At 37.8% G+C, this 25,515-nt stretch overlaps 1 protein-coding gene across 1 annotated transcript in view; it reads right to left on the bottom strand.

Annotated features, from left to right (window-relative positions):
- Positions 1 to 234: 234 nt before the first annotated feature.
- Positions 235 to 25,515, bottom strand: part of SUMF1 (sulfatase modifying factor 1) — a 93,561-nt gene continuing 68,280 nt past the window's right edge. The window contains exons 8-9 of the mRNA XM_008573675.1: positions 10,188 to 10,247; positions 235 to 1,331 (exon numbers count right to left, since the gene is read on the bottom strand). Coding sequence (XP_008571897.1) covers positions 1,221 to 1,331; positions 10,188 to 10,247 — 171 coding nt within the window. The 3' untranslated portion in view covers positions 235 to 1,220. The remainder of the gene's footprint in view (positions 1,332 to 10,187; positions 10,248 to 25,515) is intronic.

Raw genomic sequence — 25,515 nt, 5'->3', positions numbered from 1 at the left:
GCCCTTGACTTCACATTACCTACCGCGGCAAGCAGCAGCAAGGGCAGAATAGGGTTCCCGGCACAACAGCCTTGCCTTTCGGAATAAAAATTCCCACAAACTGCCAATATATCAAAGTTATCAACTAGCCAATCGTCATGAAGGTTTTGCAGCAAACAAAACACAGAAACATCACAAAGTCATTTCTTTAAAACACAAAGGAAGGAAAGAAAAAAGGAATCAATGAGAATAAAGCCTGATTTAGCAGATACCAGTTTATTCGACATAGTGCATGATTCAAAGCATCTAATATTCCATAGCCAACAAGATTTCCTACTTCTCTATTACAAAATACCGGATACTTAGAATATAGCTAATGCAAGGTCCTCGTTCCTGTTCTCCTAAATCTAGAATTAACGGCTTTCCCCATTTATCACACATTTCACATTCACCAAAGGCTTTGGGGAGAGGGGGAAATAGGGCTTATAACTGTCCCTCTGAACCAAAGGCACTTAATGTTAAAAGATAAAGCACAGTAAAGTCACCCCACAGATATTCCTGTGTGTTCAGATTTCTGAACTTCAGCATTTCATCACAGGCCCACGTGGGATGCATCATAACAATGTAAAAGACACTGATTTCCCTGGAAAAACAAAGTGCAGTATGAATATAAAAGACTCATCATCACCCCCCTCCCCCCTTTTCTGAAAATAGTACATAAGAGAACTCTTATATCACCCAAAGTTTCACACACAGAAAAAAATAGCTAAAAAATAATGTCTTAAATTCTCACTGTGAAATCACAATAGAATCTGACATCACTCATAGAATTTGTGAGTTGGAGAGAACCTCAGAGGTCATGTTGTCCATCCCCTCATCTGATGGATGCGGATACAGAGGCCCATGAAGGTCAAGTGCTGGGCCCCAGTGTCTAACACCCCTGGCTAGGAGGCAGGCCTGCTGAAGCCTAGTTCAGGGTTCCCTCTACTCCCCTTCCTCTTTAAAAGACTCAAAAGTAAAACATGGCGATGATCTCCAAAGATGCACCACACAATAAAGCACATGCACTGACGCAGGTCAGCGATTTGGTCTCGCGAGACAGTTCCTTTGGCCATTGGGCAGGTATGTAACCCCACCTTGGGGTGGGAATTCTTTGCACGAGATTGTTCAGAGTTCTGAGGGAAGCCAAGTGCAGGTTAGACACAACATCTTCTTGGATTTGGGAAGGCTATTCTTGGCTATCAGTCCACAGTGGGCAGGTGGTCAGCTGCACAGCGGAATCCCAGATTCGAAGCTGAGCTGTCAGGTGTGTTCTGGCTTCGAGCAGCACAGCGATACCTATAGCAGTAGGACTGCGCAGAGAGAAAAAGCGAGGTGAGTGCTTCTGGGACTCGGCTGAAGGCTCTAAACTGTCAGATATGTGTTGTACAAAAGTACCAACTGTAGAGAAGTTATGCCTACCAGTGCACAGGGCTTCCCACAAACCTCCCCTCATGGATACTTAACATGTAGATTTTGAAAAAGAGAGCACATTCAAGAGTTAACCACATATTATCCAATGTCCTTTACCTTGTAAACATAACGTAGATATAGTACAAAGATGTTGGTGTCTGCATTACTTATAACAGCAAAAAAGAAAAATTTTTATGACCTATGGTTACATAAGTTTAGGCACATCCATATGATAGAATAGTAAGCAGCCACTGAAAATCATGTTTTTTATGTAACATTTAATGATATTGGTGTCTGCATTACTTATAACAGCAAAAAAGAAAAATTTTTATGACCTATGGTTACATAAGTTTAGGCACAACCATATGATAGAATAGTAAGCAGCCACTGAAAATCATGTTTTTTATGTAACATTTAATGATATAGGGAATTCTCATGATAAAATATTAAATGAAAAAGTCAGAATACAAAACTGTATATGTGGTACGAACTCAATCTAGATAATTACATATGCCAAGGAAAAAAAATGGAAGGTTCAGAATGCACCACAATGTGCACAGCAGTTATCCTTGAGCGACGCGCTTTCAAATTTCCTACAATCAGCATATATTAATTTTTGGCATTAAACCAAGTAATAAATGGCAACTGAGAAAATACTAAGGACGGCATTAAGATATCATTTAATATCTGGTAGGTGGGCAAAAATTAAACAGCAAATCTAGGAACATCAAACGTAGAAAAGGCTGTGGGAAAACATTGCCTTTTTTTATTTATACATTGCTTCTGAGGATTAAATCACAGTAACTCGTAAAGCTTTACATTTTTGTGTATGGTTTGTTTTGTATCTGTGTTCTTCTGTAAGTGTAGGGTTCATGTATACACATGCACACAAACACAGACCTTGAGCACCTAGCACACACCAGGCAAGGTGCTAGGCCCCTTCATCTGTTATTTCATTTGATCATAATAGCCCAGAAAAACTAAACGAGTTCCCCATGATCACAAAGATGTTAAAGGAAGTAGGATTCCAACCCAGGAATCACTGTGGTGTGCTTGCTTCCCTAGCAAGATTCTACACTCCCAGAGGGAAAATCGTACATTTCATGTCTTCGTTCCCACAGCCAACACACAAGTCCTGCATGCACACACTCGCACAAACATGTAAGAGAGCTGACCATGGATTACTTGCTACAAACACTTCAATCAATAGCTTTCTGATTCCAAAAATAACCATGTATGGAACTCTTGTGCCCTAGAATTGTTCTCTGATCCAAAATAATGGAGAATGAAAATAAACCAGTCATCCTGTGTACCATGAACATAAACTCTGAGTTGGCCTGGTGAAACCCAATTCCCTGCCAGCTGGTTAAAGAAACTGCACAAAGAATTATGTAGAATAACTTTGGAACTAATGCAGAAGAGATAATTTGTGAGGGGAAAAAATAGGTCAGGATGAAAGAGGTTTTTTTTAAAAAAAAAAATTCTATTCTCTTTTCTCTCACAAAAGTAAAATGCTTCTAATCTTTATAAAAATTATCTCTAAAGTTGACATGGAAATTCTCTGCAGTACTTGCACAGTAAAAACAAAGATGCAGTGCTTTGTCTTCTATAAATAGTGAAACAACAGCAACCAATTTTCTCATTTTCCTCGTGGCCAGTGAGGAACATAACATATTACCAATTCTCAGGAAAGCAGAGGGGAGATGAATTAAAAATGTGCTTGAAATAATAACTATTGATGCATCTGCTACTATGTGTTATCCGCATGCAATGGAAGCTCTTAAATGACTAGAGGTGACCATGCTTCAGAAGACACAGCAGAAACTTTGTTCCACAGAGGGCCTACTCAGGCTGCTGGGAAATAACAGTGCTTTCGTATTTCTAGAAACAAGCTCCTGTGGATAATCCAAGGCCTCCATGCAGCCAACCATGTGTAGTAAAGTCCAAACTGTAGCAAAGATCAAGTTCAGGGGGAGGAAGACAGACAGACCACATTGACCTTTTTGTCCCATAACTATACCATAAATGACAGAAAACAATCAAGCGTTTCCCGATTGCTCACTGTGTGCATCCAGACAGGATATCTCGGCATGGTCCTGTCTTGCTGGTTGAGAAAACAATGATTACACACTGAACTGCTACAAAACATGCTACTATTAAACAATTCTGAGGTTATTAGTAATTCAGGTGAAGGAACTATCCCTTTTAAGAATGCCAAAGTTTTAGGAAAAACTTTTGGGAAGGCAAAACTTGATCTAGGTAGGATTTATGTGATTATCGCAGTAGTTCTTGGACTTCAGCATACATAGGAACAGCCTGGAGAGCTTTTTTAAATATATATTCCTAGGCCACACACCCAGAGATTCTGATTCAGTAAGTCTGGTGTGGGGCCCAAGAATTTGCATTTCTAACAAGCTTTTTGGTGCTGCTGATGCTACTGGCCCATGGGCCACTCTGAGTAGCACTGATTTATAGGATTTAGAAAAGAGGAAAGAAGGCATATTAAGTGGAGAAAACAATGACATCAGAGGCATGGAAATGGAAAAATTCAAGCAAGTTAAGAGCTTAGCAAGACCATCGCCTGATCATGTCAGAGCATGGTTCATTTATTCGTTAAATATATGAGAACTTGCAATATGCCAGATGCTACTAGGCACCAGGGATACAATCAGAACAAGACAAACAAGGTACCTGTTATCAGGGAGCTGACATTCAACAGGGAGTAGTCAGACGATAAATAACCGATAAATTCAAGATTGTTTCCAGTAGTAGTCATCTCTGAAGAAAGTGAAATAGGGACAGAGGACTGAGAGGACAAGGGGGCTATTTTAGATAGGGTGGTCTGCAAAGGCCTCTCTGAGGAGGCGACACATGAGCTGAGTTGCCCAAAGATCTGGAGATGAAAATTCCAGGCAAAAGCAATGACTGGTACAAAGATGGTTAATAGAATGGAATCACATTACAGTCTTCTCAGCAGACAGAAGAGTTTAGGTTTGATTCAAATGAAAATTGTGACAATCAACCATCCTGCTGATTTACTCACCAGAAAGGGCAAAATCCAAGACTCATTAGCTATTTAACCTTAGGCATAGCCTCTCTAAATCTGTCCCCAATAAAAAGGAGCTATTAGTAGAACAATGTTAAAACACTTCATCTTCATCTTTACCTTAAAAAGTAAAGCACTAGACACGTGGAAGGCATTATAACTGTTACTTTACAATGAACATTATCACTCTTAATCACAGAAACTAACTTTGCCTGTCTGATCTGGCTTCTTTGGGCTAACGTGCTTCCTCACTAAAATAACAAAAGCATTAGCCAGCTTCTAAGCAGGTCTTAGAGACCTTGTGTTCAACTGTTGGGAAGATGATAACACCCCTTCCAGCATTTGAATGTGGATGTACATTTGCTGCATAAATGGGAAAGTTGAGGGATCTCTATGATGATATGGCATAGGACTGAGGTTTTTATTGGATGGCATATTTCTATATGCCATTTATCTCTCAAATTATATAACAAACAACTTAAAAATAAGGCAATGTTCATATACCACAAAACCTAGGGTATGACAACTCTGATGAACTGTTAATGCCTGCCTGCCCAGAGCACTGTGTTGAGAAGGATTCTGCAGCTATGACACAGGACAGTAGAAAAGAGATCCACAACATGTAAGGGGTTTTTACCATAGCCATATCTGAAGACACTGGTATATGCAGAATAATTCCATTCTTGAAATAAAAAAAAGTGCACAAAAAACTTTGGCAGAATACTATCAATAGTTTTTTTTAGGAAGCAGGATGAATGATATTTATTTTCATTTTTATCTTTATTATTTCTTTTCTAATTTTTACGCAATGAAAATGTTTTGTTTGTATAACAAAAGCATAAAAAATCAGCAGCAACAAAAAAAAGTTAGTTCTTTATTAGATCACAGCCATCTCTGAGAACTTCTGTTAACCAAAATGACTATGAGGACGTGAACTCTAACAAGCAAGTCTCACTGCAAAAGTTAGTGTTGAGAGGCCAGGACCATCAGTTGAGAAAACCGTCAATTCCCATCATCACTGTATTTCAAATGCACTCATTCACTCAGCAAACATTTATTAATAAGTTATTCATTTTAAATTCCAATAATGGGCAACTAATGGAGCACGTAATTGAAGAGGTAAATGGCCTGATTATGAATGCCCTTGTTGCTTTTTCTTTCTCCCAATTCTACTTTTAGCACCAAAAGTAGTTCGTAAGTATGTAAGGTGGCTGAAAATGGGTCATTCTATTAATTAAGAACAGGGGTAGTGGGAAGGACCCGTTTAGTGCTATTTCATCAAAATGGCTAATTACTGTGTGAAATTGATCTCAATATCTGTGCTAAGATCGTAATCCTGAACTCGGGAACAATCCATCTAAGATAATGGCTTACCAGCCTTGGGACTGTAAAGTCAAGTAAAACAGTAAAATGTTTTTTATACAAGGAGGACTTTTAGAGATAAAGGCTATTTTAAAGGTAATTGTAGCTTATATTGAACAAAATCATAATAGGGAACTACACACTAGAAACCAGGTCTCGATCATCCACCCATTACTCTTGCCACTGACACTACAGCAACTCTTTTTGCCCTTCATCTTGGTGGGAGGGTGAGGATTTCCTCAAGGCTGTAGGTTGGACTCCACAGGGATTAATCTAACAACATCAGCAACAACAACTAGTATTTCTTGAGCACTTACTATGTGAACTTCTCTAAGAACTTCACAAGTATTAGCTCACTTAATCCTCCCAACAATCCTATGAAGTAGGTGTTATTAGTATCTGCATCGTATACATGAGGAAAAATTGAGGCACAGAAATAATAATAGTGTGCCTAAGGTCAGACGGTTTATACGTGGTGGATTCAGGGTTCCAGCCTGTGCAATCCCATTCCACAGCCCGTGCTCTTAACCGCAGACATGTTGCCTCATGGTTTTTCTTTCTGTGCCCTCATCTCCTTATTGAAGCTATACTTTGGATGGACTTTCAAAAAGTTATAAATGATCATCAGAGTTTACTTTAGCCAGGCAAACTTGCTCTGATCCATAATCAAAAATAAATCACCTTCTAAGCAAGGTGATTTTTAAAAAATGAATTACAACAGTATTCTTTTTTTTTTTTTCTTTTTTCGTGACCGGCAACGGATCGCAACCCTCAGTGTCGCGCCCGCACCAGACCGGGACCGGCAACGGGATCGCAACCCTCGGTGTTGCCCCCGCCCCTCGCTCAACCAGTGAGCGGCCGGTCTGCATGTGGGATCCGAACCCTCGTCGGGAGCGCCGCCACGCTTCCCAAGCGGCGCACTGTAGCAGTGCGCCACCAGGCCGGCCCCTACAACAGTATTCTTTTTATTGATTTTCTTTCTTTTACTGATTTTCACCTATGCCATGAGCATCGTTTCTAGGATTCTGCCTATCTAGATAGGAGTTCATGACTTGGCTCCTTCTTCAAAAGAGAAGAAGGGGAAAAACAATCTAATTATAATTAAAATGATGATTAGCAATGATGATGATAGGAGCAACTAACTTTTACTGAGCCTCTACCATAAGCTAGGCACTGTACCAAGTCGGTCCATTTATTCCTCATAAGAACTGTATAGTGGATGCAATTATGGTGTACATTTTACAAATGTGAAAACTAAGGCTTAGAAAGGTTAAGTAATTTGCCCAAGGTCATACACCTAGCAAAGAACAGTTACAGAACTCCAACCCAGATCTAATTCCAGAATCCACATCCTAATAATTTAGTGAAAGCTGCCAATCTTGTTTTAGTGGAAAGGCTGAGCACTCTGAAAATAATTCATAACTAACACTGTGCTGTTTTCCTGAGCTCACAGAAATAACGAGATTGATGTTAAAAACCTACATCATGTACAATTCACTTGACCAAGATCCTAGAACAGCTATTTTTCTATGGAAAATCCTGTGGATCCCACTCAGTTCTACCACTCTGCTATTCTCTTCTGGAATATTCTCCTCATCATGATGAACCTGACTAAATTAAAACTTATCCTTCAGGCAGACCAGGAAAAGTTAAAGTTTACACACACACACACACACACACACACACTTATAAACATTAACTGTATATTTAAATTTATTATGTGTAATATAAACTCTAAATCACCACTAAAATTTTAAAATGAGAGTTTAGCTAATAGGCCAAAGGAGAGAAAATGGAGTGATAAAAAATACGTAATTCAAAAGAAGACAAACAGAGAAAAAAGGGAAAAAGAACAGATGAGACAAAGACAAAAACAAATATCAAAATGGTAAATTTAAACCCAAACATGTCTATAATCACATTAAATAGAAATGGTCTAAATACTCAATATCAGATAAGCTGTTTCTTCTGCATCTATTAAATAAATTAAATTTATAGCTACAACTGCATTTATTAAATAAGTTTATAACTACATCTCTAGGTTCAAATGGCTTCACTGGGGGAATTCTATTAAACATTTCAGGAATAATGCTAATTCTACATGAACTCTTTCAAAAAACTGAAGATAAAAAAATATTTCCCAATTCAACCCATGAAGATGTTTTATTCTTTTTATATATTTTGGATTTAATTTGCTAAAATGTTGAGTATTTTTGTATATCTAGTTCATGATGTCTATTGGTCTGTCGTTTTCTTGTAATGTCTTTGTCTGGTTTTGGTATCAGGGTATTGATCTATGATGATATGGCATAGGACTGAGGTTTTTATTGGATGGCATATTTCTATATATCATTTATCTCTCAAATTATATAACAAATAACTTAGAAATAAGACGATGTTCACATACCACAAAACCCAGGGTATAACAACTCCGATGAACTGTTAATACCTGCCTGACCAGAGCACTGTGTTGAGATGGATTCTGCAGCTATGACACAGGACAGTAGAATAGAGATCCATGACATGTAAGAGATTTTTACCATATATATATCAAAAAAAAAAAATGAAAAATTATAAAAGGCATACAGATTAAAAAATTAAAACTGTCTATATTCATAGACTATAAGATCAGCTATGTACAAAATCTGAATCTACAAAAACATTACTAGAACTAAAAGATGAATTTAGCGAGGATGTAGGATACAAGATGAATATATAAAAATCAATTGTATCATGTAAGTATATTTAATAAAAGCATACATTAGTTTTAAAGATATTTTAAGAGTCAATTGGGAAGTTTATAAAAGTGCAGATCAAAAACAAGCTAAAAAACACAAAACATTAAAGTAGACATTCATATGTATGAAACTGCGATATTTTAGTGTTCTTTACTTGTTTAAAATGCTTTTTACAAGCTTCATTTTCCCCACTTATTCTTGACAAAAAATCTTCTGGTCCCCAATCACTTAGAGAAGAAATGGATTCTCAACTATCAAAAGTGCTGTTATGTCAGTAACATAACTGGTGGCAGTTAGGATTTTGAGATACTATTGTACAAAGAGAGATTTACCTGTTTTTCATGAAAGTCTGGTTCTCCAACAAGAAGATCCAGGTAACTTGCAGTAACAATTTCAATTAGCAAAACAATCTGGGAGTACAGATTCTGATGTATATATGAACATGTAAATATATTGAGAGGATCAGGGCAGTGCTTTTAAAATTAAAAATAGAATTTTATATAAATTTGTCCACATCTTGTTATAAATGTAGATTTAAAGCACAAATTGAATTCAACTCTATGAGCTTCCACCTGAATCACTGGATTAAAAATTCTAAGTTAAAAAATGCAGAAGACACATATACCTACAAACTCACGTGACATAATCTCGAGAGGTTCTCTTCAGGCTAGTGGTTCCAGGTTTATTTTCATCACCTGGAGAGCTTTAAAAAATCTGATGTCCAGGTCACAACCCAGAAAAATCAAATCAGAATGGGGGCAAGTGGGGAGTCAAGCATCAGTATATTTTTATAGATCCCAGATGCAGTGTGCAATAAAGTTTGAGAACCACTGTTGGAGGGCAAAGTTTGAAAACGATTCCATTATCAAGTTAGTAACTTAATTTAGAGCCATTATAGGTGGTTTTAAGTCTCTAATTGCCTGGGCTGAGTAAATTACCATGGGAAGCTTTTTGGCAATAACAATCTCAAAAATACCATCTTTGTACGGGATAGAAAGAAGCTCTATTGCTGGAGACACTAAAAATACATGACACACAAAAAAAGGGAGGGGTGATACTCAATTTCCAAATTCCTTACAAAGGTTACCTGTGAAACACCAAGTCACTCCAGCTAACCAAGAATAGCCAGCTGGGTCACTGAAATCATAGCCAAAGAGCAGAAACGTTCTCTGAGAATGATGCTTGTTTAACAAGACACACACTTTACATGTTTCCACTCCAGTATATCACAAACCACCCTCCATTTATGACTCTCACTTGAATATCAACAGAGAACCCAGAAATTTACAGGAGTCTCAAACAAATAAAGGGTGTGCGTCTAGTCTTTCATGCTGGAAAAGTTATATAGCCCACCCTAATTCATGGGACAACAAAAGGGCAAGATTCAGCAGATGAAATTTGGCTGACAACAGGTCATTCGCAATCTTGCCTTCTTGTGCCACTTTTCCCTGTACCTGTAACCAAACTTGAGATGACTGTCCTACTTTTTTCTAGTTTCAACAGTTAGATGTGCATAAGCAGAAGAAAATGGGACATTTGGGGGCTATTGTTTAAAAAGGACCCATAAACCTGCTACTAGAACACCAAAACAGTCTAGTGATATGACTTACCTTATGGCACATGTAGGATCCACCTTTCTTCACACGATCTTTTCCAGAAGGAGGGCCTTTCTATGGATGAAGAAAAAAGAATTTGTTAGTTTAGAGAGCCTGGCTACCCCTCACACAGTGGAAAGGAGTGCATTTGGAGCCAACCAACCCTGTCATGGTTGCCTAAATTCTCCACACGCACTTCTGCCCCGGGCCTTGCACCTGTACTCTTGCATCCTCCTGAACGCCCACCTCTCCAAATCCTACCCACCCTCTAAGGCCCACCTCAAGTTCCCACTCTTTTTAAAAAATTTTAATTGTACATGTTTATAAGGTACAACATGATATTTCAATAGATGTTACATTGTGTAATGATCAAATCAGGGTAATTAGCATATCCATCATCTTAAACATTTATCATTTCTTTGTGATAATTCAAAAACCTCTCTTCTAGCTATTTTTAAATAGAAATACAATATTGTTAACTTTAGTCATCATACTATGAAACTGAACTTCAAAACTAATTTTCCTTATCTAACTGTGGTTTTGTACCTGTTGATCAAACTCTCACCATCACCCCCTTCCACCTCCTCCCTCCATTTTCTGGTAACCACCATTCTACTCTCTATATCCATGAGAACAATTTTTAGATTCCACATGAGTGAGATCATGCGGTATTTGTGTTTCTGTGCCTGACTTATTTTGCTTAACATAATGTCCTCCAGGTTCATCCGTGTTGCCTCAAATGACAGGATTTCATTCTTTTCTAAGGCTGTATTCCATTTTGTATATATATCACATTTTCTTTATCTGTTCATTCACAAATGAACATTTAAGTTAATTTCATATCTTGGCTATGTGAATAGTGCTGCTACAAAACCATAGATATGCGGATATCTCTTCTGCATGCAGATTTCATTTCCTTTGGATATACTTGTATAGCCAGTAGTGAAATTGCCAAATGTACACAACGAAGAAAGGACAGACTCTTCAATAAATGGTGTTGGGATAATTGGATATCCACACGCAAAAGAATGAAACTAGATCTTTATTTCTCCCCATGTACAAAAATCAACTCAAAATGGATTAAAGACTTAAATGTAAGACCCCAAACTACAACACTACTTGAAGAAAACATAAGAGAAAAGCTCTATGATATTGGCCTAGGCAAGGAGTTTTTGGATAAAACCTCAGAAGCACAGGTAACAAAAGCAAATATAGACAGATGGGATTAAATCACACAGAAGCAGCAAAAGCTTCTGCACAGCAAAGGAAACAACCAACAGAACAGAGACAACCTACAGAATGGGAGAATATATTTGCAAACTATACATCCAATGAGGGGATAATATGCAGAATATATAACGAACTCAAACAATCAACAACAAAAAAGACCAATAACCTGATTTAAAAATGGGCAAAAGAACTGAATAGACATTTCTCAAAAGAAGACATACAAATGGCCAACAGATATATGAAAAAAAGTTCAATATCACTAAGCACAGGGGAAATGCAAATCAAAACTACAATGATATATCACCTCCCACCAGTCAGAATGGCTATCAAAAAATCAAAAGATAACAAGTATAGGTGAGGATCTGGGAAAACAGGAACCCTTACACACTGCTGGTGGGAATGTAAATAGTACAGCCATTAAGAAAACAGTATGGAGGACCCTCAAAAAATTAAAAACAAAAAAACTCAATTTCCACTCTTTGGTGAAGTCTTCGTGACTACAGTAAGCAATCCGCCTCTAAGCGCCTATACCATTTCTTGCCTGGCTGACTAATAAGCTGCTTGGCAGTGTCTCTTACCTTGTCATGCTAATATGCAAATTTACCTTGCATTATAATTGGTTTGCTCAACCAGACTGGCAAGTCTCTTTGAATTATGTTTTAATAATCCCACTGTGCAACACCTAATATACTCTTTGCTGACTGAATGACAGAATTTGCTTTTTGTCTTTTTTTAAAAAATGTTGGGTCAGGTTTATTGAAGTATAATTTACATACAGTAAAATCCACCCTTTTTAAACGCACAGTTCCAATGAGTTATGACAAATGTATACAATCATGTAACCACCACAACAATCAAGATACAGAACATAGTTTATCTTTTTTTTAAGGACTTATACAAGGGTACTAAAAAGTTCATGGCAAAATAGAATTAAAAGGCTACATGAATCTTTCCATGAACTTTTTGGTGTACCTTGTATAATGCTTATTAAGAACCAGGTACAGTTCTGAGCACTTTGCAAATATTAACAGGTACTCTCCATAACAACTCTGGAGGCAGGCTGAGTAAGGGCAGAATGACGACTCACACCCAGGCAGCTCTGCTCCAGGGTCCGTACTCCTAAGCACTCCATCATGCTCCAGTTAGAAACCAGAAGGGTAGGAAATTGGTCAGTGCCTGAAAGGAGGCAAGAAGGAGCAGTGACTATCACTGTAGTGAGAACTAAGATCCATATTGAGTCAGCCAAAACGTAAGACTTTTTTCTAGGGAGGGCTTTAGATAAAAGTGCAATGGGAATTAAACACCCAAAGCTTCGGTCACCAGGATAAAAGCCTCAACATCAGGTAGGCCATGCAAAGAGCATCTTAGAGGTACCAATAAGCTTCTGTAAGCCAGAACCATATCAGGGGAGTCTGAAGGGCATAAGGATTTTTCGCTTTTCTTTTTGTTGTTCTAAAAGATAACTAGTCACACAGCTGTCTGCTCTTTGTATACTGAAAACAAGAGAGGCTTGAACAATCTCCTCCTATCTTAGTTTTCCCTTTTCTTGTCAACCACCTATGGTCAAGGGCCCTCACCTAAGTGGCAGAAGTTAAAAAAACCATGTTTTCTCCAAGCACAGCCAGCACAGTCCTGCAAATATTATCTATGTGGGCAGAAGTGAGTGTTTTCTTCTAGCTTTCTCAGGTACTTTGAAACTGTCACAGACAAAGTCATTGGCTATTCTTCATTCCTCTGCAGAACCATAGTATTTCCAAGGCCTCAAATGCCTAATGTTACATTAATAAACTTTTATTGATTGTAATGAGCAAGCAGCAAATGTGAAAAGCTACATGTGAAAATGACTAGCAGTACAGCTTTCTTCCCAGAAATATCTAGAATCTGACAAACATTCCAAGAGAATCTCCCAAGTGAGTTTATTATTCTATACAAGTAAGACAATCACCAAGACCTCATTGGAGCAGAAATGAAAGCATGTACAACTGTCTAACTGTCCCATATAATGGCCACGTTGTCCTACACTAAGTTTCTTGCTTGGGCCTTCTTGCTTAACACTGCTTCAGGTGGTCTCTGCATGCTGTGTCACAATGTACCAAATGGCAGTTTCAGTTCTGATTAAACTCTCTCACAGTATTTGCTAGTATGCAAGATTAAATTCTTTTGTCAAGTTAGATAGAAATACAAAAAGAAACTGATTTGCCAATGGGAAGGCATGAGAACAAAATCGTCCCTTTCATCACCAACCCAACAAACTAAGTCTGCAATCAATAAATACGATGCTCATCCCCATGACACAAGCACTGAGAGTCGTCCTATACAGATACAACTGTAGCAGTTAATACAGTTTTCAATGTAGGTGACTGCTCAGCTGGTTCTTATAAATAAAACTATTTTGATGGAAAACAACATGATGTAGCATTAGCTACAACTGTTTGAAATGCTTGCCATTTTTCCAAAACCAGAAAAATTACTAGGAGGATGTAGTGGGTTAAAGAGTGTTCCCTAAATTCATATTCACTTAGAGCCTCAGTGTGTGATCTTATCTGGAAATAGAGACTTTGCAGACTTGTAATTTTTGTAATGAAGATGAGGTCATACTGGATTAGAGTGGGCACTAAATCCAATAACTGGTGTCTTTATAAGAGGAGGAGAGACACACAGAGAAGGCCAGGTGAAGAGGGAAGCAGAGGCTGGAGTGATGCAGCTACAAGCCAAGGAATGCCAAAGATTCCCAGGAGCCACCTGAAGCTAGGAAGGATTGTCCCTTAGAGACTCCGACGGAAACATGGCCTTGCCAGCACCTTGATTGCAAACTGTCAGCCTCCAGACTGGACGGAATAAATTTCTGTTGTTTCAAACCACCAAGATTGTGATAATTTGTTACGGCAGCCCTAGAAAACTAATCTGGGGCAAGGTAGGGGATGAAATGTCTCCATTCCTATTGAATGAAAAGACCAATAAATCAAAATTAATATTGTCTCTCATGATCAAACTTATTACTGCAGGTTGAAACTACTTAAGTGGCTACTGTCAGTAGTGTTTAAGCACCTCATCTTTCTCCTGATATATCTCAGCAGAAGAGAGACTGCAGTGCCCCAGCACTCCCACCAGTGGTACTTAAGAGCCTCAGTGGGAAAACACACTGAACAACACAGGGACTCCACCCATAACCAGGCAGGAACCTCTGAAGATACTACCCACAACTGCTCTATTCCCACAGACACCAATATATCAGCAGGCCTCCAATGCCTGCATGATTGCAAGGAACGGCAAAAAACACAAGTTTCTGCATGTCAGCTCCAATCATCTCAAAAGGCCAATGTACTACTAAAGTTCTCAGGAAAAGAGATGAAGCAGCAGCACTCTGAGTGTTAGTTCAGAGAACTCTACCCCTGGTTAAAACACCTGGGAAGGCACAAAAGTCTTTAACGATGGCTTGCTGAATGAGGGATGAGGCTGCAGGAAGACAGGGACAAGCCGCTCAAGGGCTGCCAGGACACATGTCACAGGCACATCAAGAGTGCCATTCTGTGCAGTAGAAACAAACACTTCCCTTTCCCTCCTTGTCATACCCCACAGGCTGATAAGGAAAGCAACAGAAGGGACAGAGATATTGACAAATTCCCATCAATCAGCAAAGCACTACTTTTAATCATATTATTCGGCACAATCCATAGTGTGGAATACTAAGCACCCATTAAAAAGAATCAGGACACTTCCATAAGTATATACGGTGCTATCGTCTACTGAGAAAATAACAGCATCAAGCACTGATTCTGACTTCCTCATACAAACTGTACCTCAGCGGAATAGAAGATTTATGAGGGAATGTTCTTTATAGAGGAATTCCAGATAGTTAATCCACAAAGAGTAATAGAATATCACTATTTTTTTTTTTTTTTACTCCTAAAGAACTGAATCTAGGCAATGCATTTCAATGGCTGCTAAAATCAAAGAGTGAAAGGCTGATGGAGAATCTTCTAATGGATATATCAGACTGGCTATGCCTATTTAACTACTGATCAATCTTGTTATCAATAATAATCTTATTATCTTATTATCAGTCAACACCACAATAAGAGCCATGCCTAATATGCCTCCTGATGTGATATAAAAGGATGCACACAGCACTGTGAAGTATTTGTAATTACCCCTCTGTGCGCGCACGCGCACACACACACACACACTCCCTATCTAAAACCTAAATATAATCAAGACTCTAGATCTACATAAAAGATGGTAGGAAACACAAGGGCTAGAAGAATATGCTAAAATGACATCACAAAGATGTAATGAGCAAAACTCAGAATGTGGAAAATTCCTTAAAAAGAGAGAGAGAGAGACTTGTTTTCAATGAATAAATAACAACAGGGAAAAAAGAGAGAGGGGAACTCATAAACTGAGAGACTTAAAACAGTCTTTGCGGATGGAGGGCAATTCTGTATGTTTTGTGACAGTTTTTGTCCCAGACTATCTTTTCAAGGATGTTTGTTAGCAAACAGTCTTGGAAGATGACAGAATAGCAGATTTGTTTCCTGGTCAGGCTAATAATGTTGAAAGTTGGGTACATTTATTAGCTATCCCTTTATAGTATTTATAATATTAGAGGTTTCCTAAACTCAGGATTCCTCAGCTGTGACATATACCCATCGTGTCATCCCTATAGGACTTGGGGGACAAGGGGAAGTGATGTAAACATGAAGCTCAGGTTGCCTACTACACTGTGACTACTGTAATCCTTTTACATAGGAATTTCATGTCTTCTGCCAGCATCCATAAAACTGTAGCAGCCTGCTATGGGTCAATTGTGTCCCCCAAAAGTTCACGTACTGGAAATTTGATCTCCACTGTAAGTAGCAGTATTAAGAGAGTGGGAAATCCTCTTACAGTAATTAAAAGGTGGCACCTTTAAAAGGTGAGGACTGTACCCTCATGAATGAATCGATCCATTCATGGAGTAATGGGTGTGGTTCTGAAGGCTTTGTAAGGAAAGTGAGTGAGAAAGTTAGTTCAGTCTTGTTCAGCACATTCTCACCATGTGACACCCTGCATCACTGTAGAAGGCCCTCACCAGATGTGATCCCTGTACCTTGGACTTCCCAGCCTCCAAACTGTAAGAAATAAATTTCATTTCTTTATAAATTACCCGGTTTCAGGTATTCTGTTAAACGCAACAGAACAGACTAATACATACCTTAACTCACTAGCTTGCATGCAGGATAAAATTTCAGACCCTTCATAGTCTTGACAAAGACACATCAACCAAACAGAACGCACAGTATTATTGTTATATGTGTCAGTCATATATGTGAAAAATTTAACAACACAGTGTGACCATTATTACTTTAAACAATCTTCTGTTTTTTAAAGGAACTGCGAGAAGAAAAGTGAGAAATACATATGCAGTCTTTTCTATTTATCTGTTTACCATATCTAGTGCTCATCAATCCTGCCTGTGTATCTGAGTTATCTGGTATCATTCCCTTTCAGTCTGGAAAAACTGCTTAGTATTTCTTAGTATTATGGCAGATCTGCTAGCAGATTTACTGTTTTGGTTAATCTGGAATTTACTGTTTGGTTAATCTTAATTTTTCCTTCATTTTTTAAAATTAAATCTTTATTTTGAGATAATAATAATAGCAAGATCCATGTACCCAACATCCAGTTTTCCCCAATGGCAACATCTTCCAAAACTGTAGTACAATATCTCAATCAGGATAATGACATTGATACAGTCAAGATACAGAACATTTCCATCACAAGGGTCCCTCGTGTTGCCCTTGTATGGTCACAACTACTTCCTTCCCATCCCCCAACCCCTCCTTAACCCCTGGCAAATGCTAACTTGTTCCCTATTTCTACAACTTCTATCATTTCAAGGATGTTATACTAACATAAATGGAATCAAACAGTATGTACACTTTTGGGATTGGCTTTTTTTCACTCCACATAATTCTCTGGAGATTCATCCAAGTTGTTGTGTCTAACAATAACATTATGCCTTATTACTACTGAGAAGTATTCCACGGTATGGATGTATCAGTTTGTTTAAATATTCACCTATGGAAGGACATCTGGGTTGTGTCCACTTTTTGGCTATTATGAATGAAGATGCTATAAACATTCACGTACATGTTTTTCTATGAACATTAGTCTTCATCCCCCTGGAATAAATGCCAAGGAATACAATTGCTGGGTAATATATTGGCTGCATATTTACTTCTTTTAAGAAACTGCAAACTGTTTTCCAAAGTGGCTGTACCATGTTACATCCCCACAAGCAATGTGTAAGTGATCCAATTTCTCTGCAACCTATCAAGTCACTATTTTTTATTTTAGCATTCTGATAGGTGTGTAGTAGTATCTCATGATGGTTTTAATTTGTATTTCCCCAATGGCTAATGAAGTTGAACATCTTTTGATGTGCTTATGTGCCATCTCTATATATTCCTCTGTGAAATGTCTCTTCATGTCTTTTGCCCATGTTCTAACTGAATTGTTTGGTTTTTTACTGTTGAGTGTTGAGAGATTTTTATATATTGTAGATACTAGTCTTTTGTCAGACATGGTTTGCAAATATTTCTCCCACTCTATAGCTTGTCTTTATATACTCTTAAGGTCTTTCACAGAACCAAAGTTCTTGATTTTTATAAAGTCAAATTTATTAATTTTTCCAGGTATGAGTGATCATGCTTTCAGTGTCAAGTCTAAGAACAGTTTGCCTACTCTTAGATCCCAGAGATTTTCTCCTGTTTTCTCCTAAAAGTTTCGGAGTTTTGCAGTTTAAAATTTAAGTTGTGGTCCATTTTGATTTAATTTTTGTGTTAAGATGTGAGGACTTAGGTAGAGGTTCACTTTTTTGCCTATGGATGTCTAATTGCTCCAGCACCATCCGTTGAAAAGGCTTTCTTTCTTTCTCCCTCATTAAATTGCTTTGGCAACTTTGTCAAAAATCAGTTCAGCATCATATTTTTGTGGATCTACTTCCAGGTTCTCTATTGTGTTCCATTGATCTATGAGCTTATCCTTCCACCAATATCAATCAGTCTTGATTACTACAGCTGTACAGTAAGTCTTGAAACTGAGTAGACTGATTACTCTCACTTTATTCTTTTTCAAAATGGTTTTAGCAGTTCTAGTTCCTTTGCCTTTGGATATATATTTTACAATAATGTCAGTATCTACAAAAAATCTTGCTGGGATCTTGATAGAAATTGCATTAAACAATTGAGGGAAGAATTGATATCTTTACTATGTTAAATTTTCCAACCCACACACACAGTATGTCTCTCCATTTATTCAGATCTTTTGTTGTGTAATTTTTAGCATACAAGCACTGTATACATTTTATTAGATTTATACCCAAATATCTCATTTGTTTTGGCAACTGTAAATGATATTTGTATTTCCATGTCCATGTGTTTGTTGTTAGTCTGTAAAAATACACTTGATTTTTGTATGTTTATCTTGTATCATGTGAATTCGCTGAACTCAGATACTATTTCTAGGAGGTGTTGTTTTGGTCGATTCCTTGGGGCTTTCTTTTTATGTAAACACTCATGTATCTGCACATAGGGAGTTTTATTTCTTCCTCCTTGATCTGTATACCTTTTATTTCCATTTCTTGCTTTATTGCCCTGGCCTCAAATTCTAGGATTATGTTGAATAAGAGTTCTGAAAATGGACCTGCTTTCCTTTTCCCCAATATTAGTGGGAAAGTATTCAGTCTTTTCACCATTAAGTATGATGTTAGGTATTGTTTATTGTGGGTACTCTTTGTCAAATTGAGGATGTTCTCTGTATTTCTATTTTTCCAAGAGTTTTTATCATAAACAGGTGTTAAATTTTGTTAAATGCTTTTTCTGGATTGATACATTCACGTGACTTTTTTTTCTGCTTTAGCCTCTTAGATTACACTAACTGATTTTTGAATATTGAACCACCTTCATCCCTGGAATAAACCTCACTTGATCATATAATTATTTTTATATATTTTTTAGTTCCATTTGCTAACACTTTGTGAAGAATTACTGTGTCTATATCCATGAGAGATGTTGAGCTGTAGTTATTTTATTTATTTATTTATTTATTTATTTATTTATTTATTTTTACCATCTCTGCTTTAGGTATCAGAGTAATAATAGTTTCATAAACTGACTGGGAAGTATTTCCTCTTCTATTTTTTAGAAGAAATTGTGTAGAATTGGTGACTTCTTCTTTAAATGTAGGTTTTCCATTTAAATTAATCTGGTAGGTTCTCCAGTGAAACTATCTGGGCCTGGCTATTTTGGGAGGAAGTTTTAAAATTTCTAATTCAATTTCTTTAATAGTTTTAGGGCTATGTAAATGATCTGTTTCACACTTGGTAAGTTATAGCAACTTGAGTTTTTGAGGAATTGTTGTTCCTCATCTAAGTTGTCAAACTTCTGTGCACACAGTTGTTTGCAGTATTCCCTCATTATCCTTTTGATGTATGCAGAGTTTATATTGATATCCTGGTTTCATTTCTCGTATTAGTAATATAGGTCTTTTTTTTTTCCAATCTTGTTAGAGGTTTGTCAATTTTATGAATCTTTTCAAAGAATCAGCTCTTTGTTACACTGATTTTTCTCTATCTTTTTTTCTGTTTTGAATTTCATTGATTTCTGCTCTTATTTCCTTTATTTGCTTGTTTGGGGATTAGTTTGCTCCTCTTTTTCTGGGTTCTTAAGTTGGGAACATATTGATATAAGGCTTTTCCTCTTTTCTAACGTATACATGCAATGTTATAAATTTCCCTCTTAGGAAAGGCTTGCATTGTGCCTTACAAATTTTGATATGTTGTATTTTCACTCTCATTCAGTTCTATGTATCGTTTAACCTGAGACTTCCCCTGTGACCCAAGGATTATTTAGAAGTGTGTTGTCTCATTTCCACATGTTTAGAGATTTTCCTGTTATACAAGGGGCCTTCAAAAAGTTCATGGAAGAATTTGTATTACCTTTTAATTCTATTTTTCCATGAACTTTTTGAAGTACCCTCATATTTGTTATTGATTTCTAGCTTGACTCCATTGTGGTTGCAGAACACATTCTGTATGACTTGAATTTTTTAAAACTTGTTGAGGGTCATTTGATGGTGCAGGGTATGGTTTATTCTTGGCATATGATCTATGGGTACTTGGAAAAATGGGCATTCTACCGTTATAGGGTAGTGTCCTAGAAATGTCAACTAGGTTCTGTTGGTTAATGGTATTGTTGAGTTCTTCTACATCCTTGCTGATTTTCAATCTAATTGTACTATCAATTGTTGAGAGGGGTGTTAATGTCTCCAACTATAATTGTGGATTAATCACTTTCTCCTTTCAATTTCATTAGTTTTTGCTTCACATGTTCCAGCTGTATTCATTAGGGCATACACATTTAATAATATATCCTCTCAATGGATTGAACATTTTCTCATTTTATAATGTCCCTCCCTGACTCTGGTAATTTTCTTTGCTGTGAAGTCTACTTTATATGATATTAATATGACCTTTCTTGTTTTCCTTTGATTAATGTTTGACTATCTTCCTCCATAATTTTTTCAACCTGCTTATATCATATTTGAAGTGAGTTTCTTATAGACAGCATATAGTTGGGTTATGTTTTAAATCCACTCTTCCCATCTTTTCATTAATGTACTTATACCATGCAGTTTGTTTTTGTTTGTTTTGGCTAGCCAGAACAAGTAGGCCACAAACTTTTAATATAACTATCAATACGTTAAAACTGAAATCTGTCATTTTATTTTTTGTTTTCTGTCTATTCTGTTTTTGGTTTCTTGTTTCTTTTTCCTGCCTTTCTGTGGTTACCCAATTTTTTTTTTTAAGAATTCCAATTTTATTTATCTATAATGCTTTTGAGTGCATCTCTTTGTACAGTTTTTCAGGGGTTGCTCTAGGAGTGTGTGTGTGTTTATGTATGTGTGTGTATGTTATGTGTATAAACTGATCACTGTCTACTAGTGTCATTTTACCAGTTCCAGTAAAGAATAAAAAACTTACCTCCCTTTGGTTGCCTATTTATAATTACACTAAATATTTCCTCTAAATATATTAGAACATCAGACAGGATTATAATTTCTGCTTCAATGGTCGAATAAAATTTAGAAAACTTGAGAGAAGAAAAGCCTATCGATATACCCACATTTCTGCTTACTATATTCTTTTATTCTGATGTTTGCTAGCAAATTCTCTTGGTTTCCTTCACCTGAGGATGTCTCGATTTCCCCTTATTCCTAAAAGATATTTAACTGGATAAAGGATTCTGGGTTGACAGTTCTTTTCTCTCAGCACTTAAAAGATATTGTGCTGTTCCCTCTGGCCTTTGTGGTCTCTGATAGGAAATCCACTGAAAATAAAATTGTTGTTTTCCCTATGGGTAAGATGTCACTTTTCTCTGACTGCTTTTAAGAATTCTGTCTCTAGTTTTCAGAAGCTTACTTATGATGTGTCTTTCTTTGGGGTTTCTTTGGTGTGGATTTCTTTGGAATTATACTGTCTGGGGTTGACTTAGACTCTTGAATCTGTAGGTTTAAGGCTCTTGCCAAATTTGGGAAGTTTTTAGCTATCATTTCTTTTAGTACTTTCAGACCTGCCCTTTTTCTCCACTCTTCTGGGACCCCCATGACACAAATGTTAGGTCTTTTGATATACATAGGTCTCTGTGGTTCTGTTCATTTGTTTTTCTACTTTTTCTCTGTTGTTCAGACTAATTTCTCTTATTCTAGGTTCCAGTTCAGATTCTTCTCCCTCTGTTCTGTCCGTTCTGCTGTTGAGCCCAGACACTGAGCCTTTTAGTTTGGTTTTTCTATTTTCAGTTCTAAAATTTGCATTTGGTTCTTCTTTATATTTCTGTTTCTTTGCTGAGACTTTCTATTTCTTTGCTGAAGCTTAATATTTTTTCATTTGTTTCAAGCTTGTTCATAATTGCTCAGTGAAATGTTTTTACCATGGCTGCTTTAAAATCTTTGACAGATAATTCTAACGTCTCTGTCATCTCAGTGTTGGCATTTGTTGCCTCTTTTCGTTTACTTCAATATCTTTCTGGATCTCAGTACAAGTGACTTTTCTTTTTTTTTTTTAAAAGATGACCAGTAAGGGGATCTTAACCCTTGACTTGGTGTTGTCAGCACCACACTCAGCCAGTGAGTGAACCGGCCATCCCTATATGGGATCCGAACCCGGGGCCTTGGTGTTATTAGCACCGCACTCTCCCGAGTGAGCCACAGGCCGGCCCCAACAAATGACTTTTCAATTCAAACCTGAACACGATCTTATTGTGCCACACAAGACTCTGAATCTTATTTAAACATCCAGTTTCAGATGGCTTTCTCTGATACCACACTGGAATGGGAAGGGAGGGATGACATCTTGTTAACACCAGGTGGAAGGAGAAGTTCAGGCTCCCCACTCGGGCTCCATTGACAATTAAGGAAGGACTCATTACTGCTAGAGGGGGTGGGAATTTTGGCTCCCCAGGTGGTTTCCACTGAGATGGGGGTGACCTCATTACTGCTGGGCAATGATGAAAGAGCTGGTTCTCTGTTTGGCCTTTTCTGATACCTCAGTATTGTCTCATGAAGGTACAAGGCTAGGCTCCCTGAAGTTCAGACTTTGCAGGATACAATTTTTTCTGTAGAATTTAGATGAAGTAGAGTAGTTACTGTCTACTAGTGTAGCTGTTTTTAACTTGTTACATTAAAGATTTTCATTCTCTTTCAATAGTGTGACTATGATTTTGTAGGTGTTTCTTTTTGCATTTATCCTAATTGAGGTTCATTGAGCTTCTTGGATCTGTAGATAACTTTCATCAAATTTAGGAAGTTTTCAGATTATTTCTTCAATTTTTTTGTTCCTCTCTCTCCTGTCCATCTGGGACTCCCATTAGGCCTGTGTTGGAATTATGTTGAAACATGTGATGCTGTCACATGGGACTCCGTTAATTCTCCAAGTTTTCTTTCTCTACTCTTTGGTTTGGATAATTTCTCCTGATCTACCATCAGGTTCACTGATTCTTTCTTTTACCATTTCTAATCTACCAAGTTCATCTAGGGAATTTTTCATTTCAATGGATATACTTTTCAATTCTAGAAATTCCACTTAATTCTTTTTTTTTATTATTTCCATTTGTCTGTTATGATTCTGTTTTTCACTCACGTGCTGTATATTTTGTTCTAATTCTTCAAATATATTTTCCTGCAGTTTTTTTTTTAATTGAATCATAATTGACTATACATATTTTGGGGATTCAACATTAACATACGTTGATCAAATCAATATTACTTGCATATATATTGTTACAAATCATACTTATTGTTTATGCCCTTTGTCCAATCTCTCCCTATCCCTTTCTCCCTCCCCCCTCCCACCTCTGAAAACCCTAGATTTCTTCTCTCCTTCTGAAAGAGTAATAGTTATTCTATTGATTTGTTGCCTAGATGATCTGTTCAATGCTGAAAGGTATGTTCAGGTCCCCCAATATTATTGTACAGCAGATGCTTCTTCTGTCTCGGGGAATGGGCTTTGTGGGGAGAGACATCCTCTTCTTTTCTTTGGTCTCTGCTGGTGACTCTCCCTGTGTCAATGCACTCCAGTGCATGGCAGACCATCTGCACGGTGGTTGTGGTATCTAGCTACTTTCATGACAGCCATGGTTATTGTGGTGGCTGTGTGGGGCCACCAACATGGAGGTGATGTTTTTGGCATGATCTTTACCTAGTTGTTGGTGGTTCTCACTCCATACCTCAGGACCCCGGGTGGGCCCCATGGCGTTGGCAGTGTCCCTGGTTGTGGGTGGAGGGAATAGTCCCCGTCTCCATGCCTCAGGACCCCAGGCGGGCCCCATGATGCTGGTGGTGTGCCTAGTTGTGGGCAGAGGGTCTGGTCCCTATCTCCAGCCCTCAGGACCCCGGGCAGGCCCTGTGGTGCTGGCAGTGTGCCTGATTATCAGGGACTAGACCCTCTACCCACAAGCAGGCACACCACCAGTGCCACAGGGCCCACCAGGGGTCCTGAGGCATGCAGCAGGGATCAGACCCTCTGCCCATAACCTACAGTTCTTTAAATATAATTATCTTAGCTGCTTTTAAGTCTTTGTTAAATCCAACATCTGGGCCTACTCTAAGTCACTTTCTTTTTAAATGATTTTTTCCATGTTATGGGTCACACTTTCCTGTTAGTCTGCATGTTTACTACATTCTAGACCAAAACTGCACACTTAAGATTATATATATATATAAAAATATGTGGGGGGGGGGCACGTGCATACAATAGTAGTTCTGGATTGTTTTATTTTTCTGAAAGTTTTTATTTTGTTTTGCTAACTTATCTAAATACAAACTATAGAATCTATTTCCCCATGAGTCTTCACCCACTAATGTCTCTGCTCAGATTTTTTACTTTTATTTTCTAGCCTGGCTCCCTTGAGGTCATATCTGTGTTGCATATTTTAATGGTCACCCAATGATTTAAACAAAGATTATGCTCATACACCTTGAGTTCATAAGGCTTTTACCCTTTGCCAACAAAGACATGGATTGAGGAACAGTATTCAAAGTGGCAGTTGGTCTCAAGTCTCCCTCATTTTCACTGTTTGCTGGGCTCTCTTGGGTCTTCCCCATTTGCATTTAGTTTATCAAACAGCCTGGGAAAGCTTATTTCACCCCTTTAATGTCTTTCTCACTTCCATGATCCCCCTATAAAATTTCTGACTGGTCCACCACCCACTCCAAACCAGAACCGCTAAGTTGGGTTAGTAATACTGCAGGATTTCCCAAAATATTCTGATGTAAATCTACTCTTTTAGCTGACAAAACCATAGGTTTTCAGCACCTCTAGTCTCTGCCCTGAATCAAGATTATCACCTTTGGGCCGAGCCCGTGGCGCACTCAGGAGGGTGCGGCGCTGGGAGCGCAGCAGCTTCCCGCTGCGGGTTCAGATCCTTTATAGGGATGACCGGTGCGCTCACAGCGCTCACTAGCTGAGCGCGGTGCGGCTGGTCTCAAAAAGGACAAAAAAAAAAAGATTATCACTTTTGGCTGTAAGGTTTTTTACCACCAGTCCTGAACTGGCAAAGATACCTTTTTTTTTTTT

This window comes from Galeopterus variegatus, unplaced genomic scaffold, assembly GCF_000696425.1.
Source record: "Galeopterus variegatus unplaced genomic scaffold, G_variegatus-3.0.2 Scaffold953, whole genome shotgun sequence".
Taxonomy (NCBI): Eukaryota; Metazoa; Chordata; class Mammalia; order Dermoptera; family Cynocephalidae; genus Galeopterus; species Galeopterus variegatus.
This window is presented reverse-complemented; position numbering and strand designations above follow the sequence as displayed.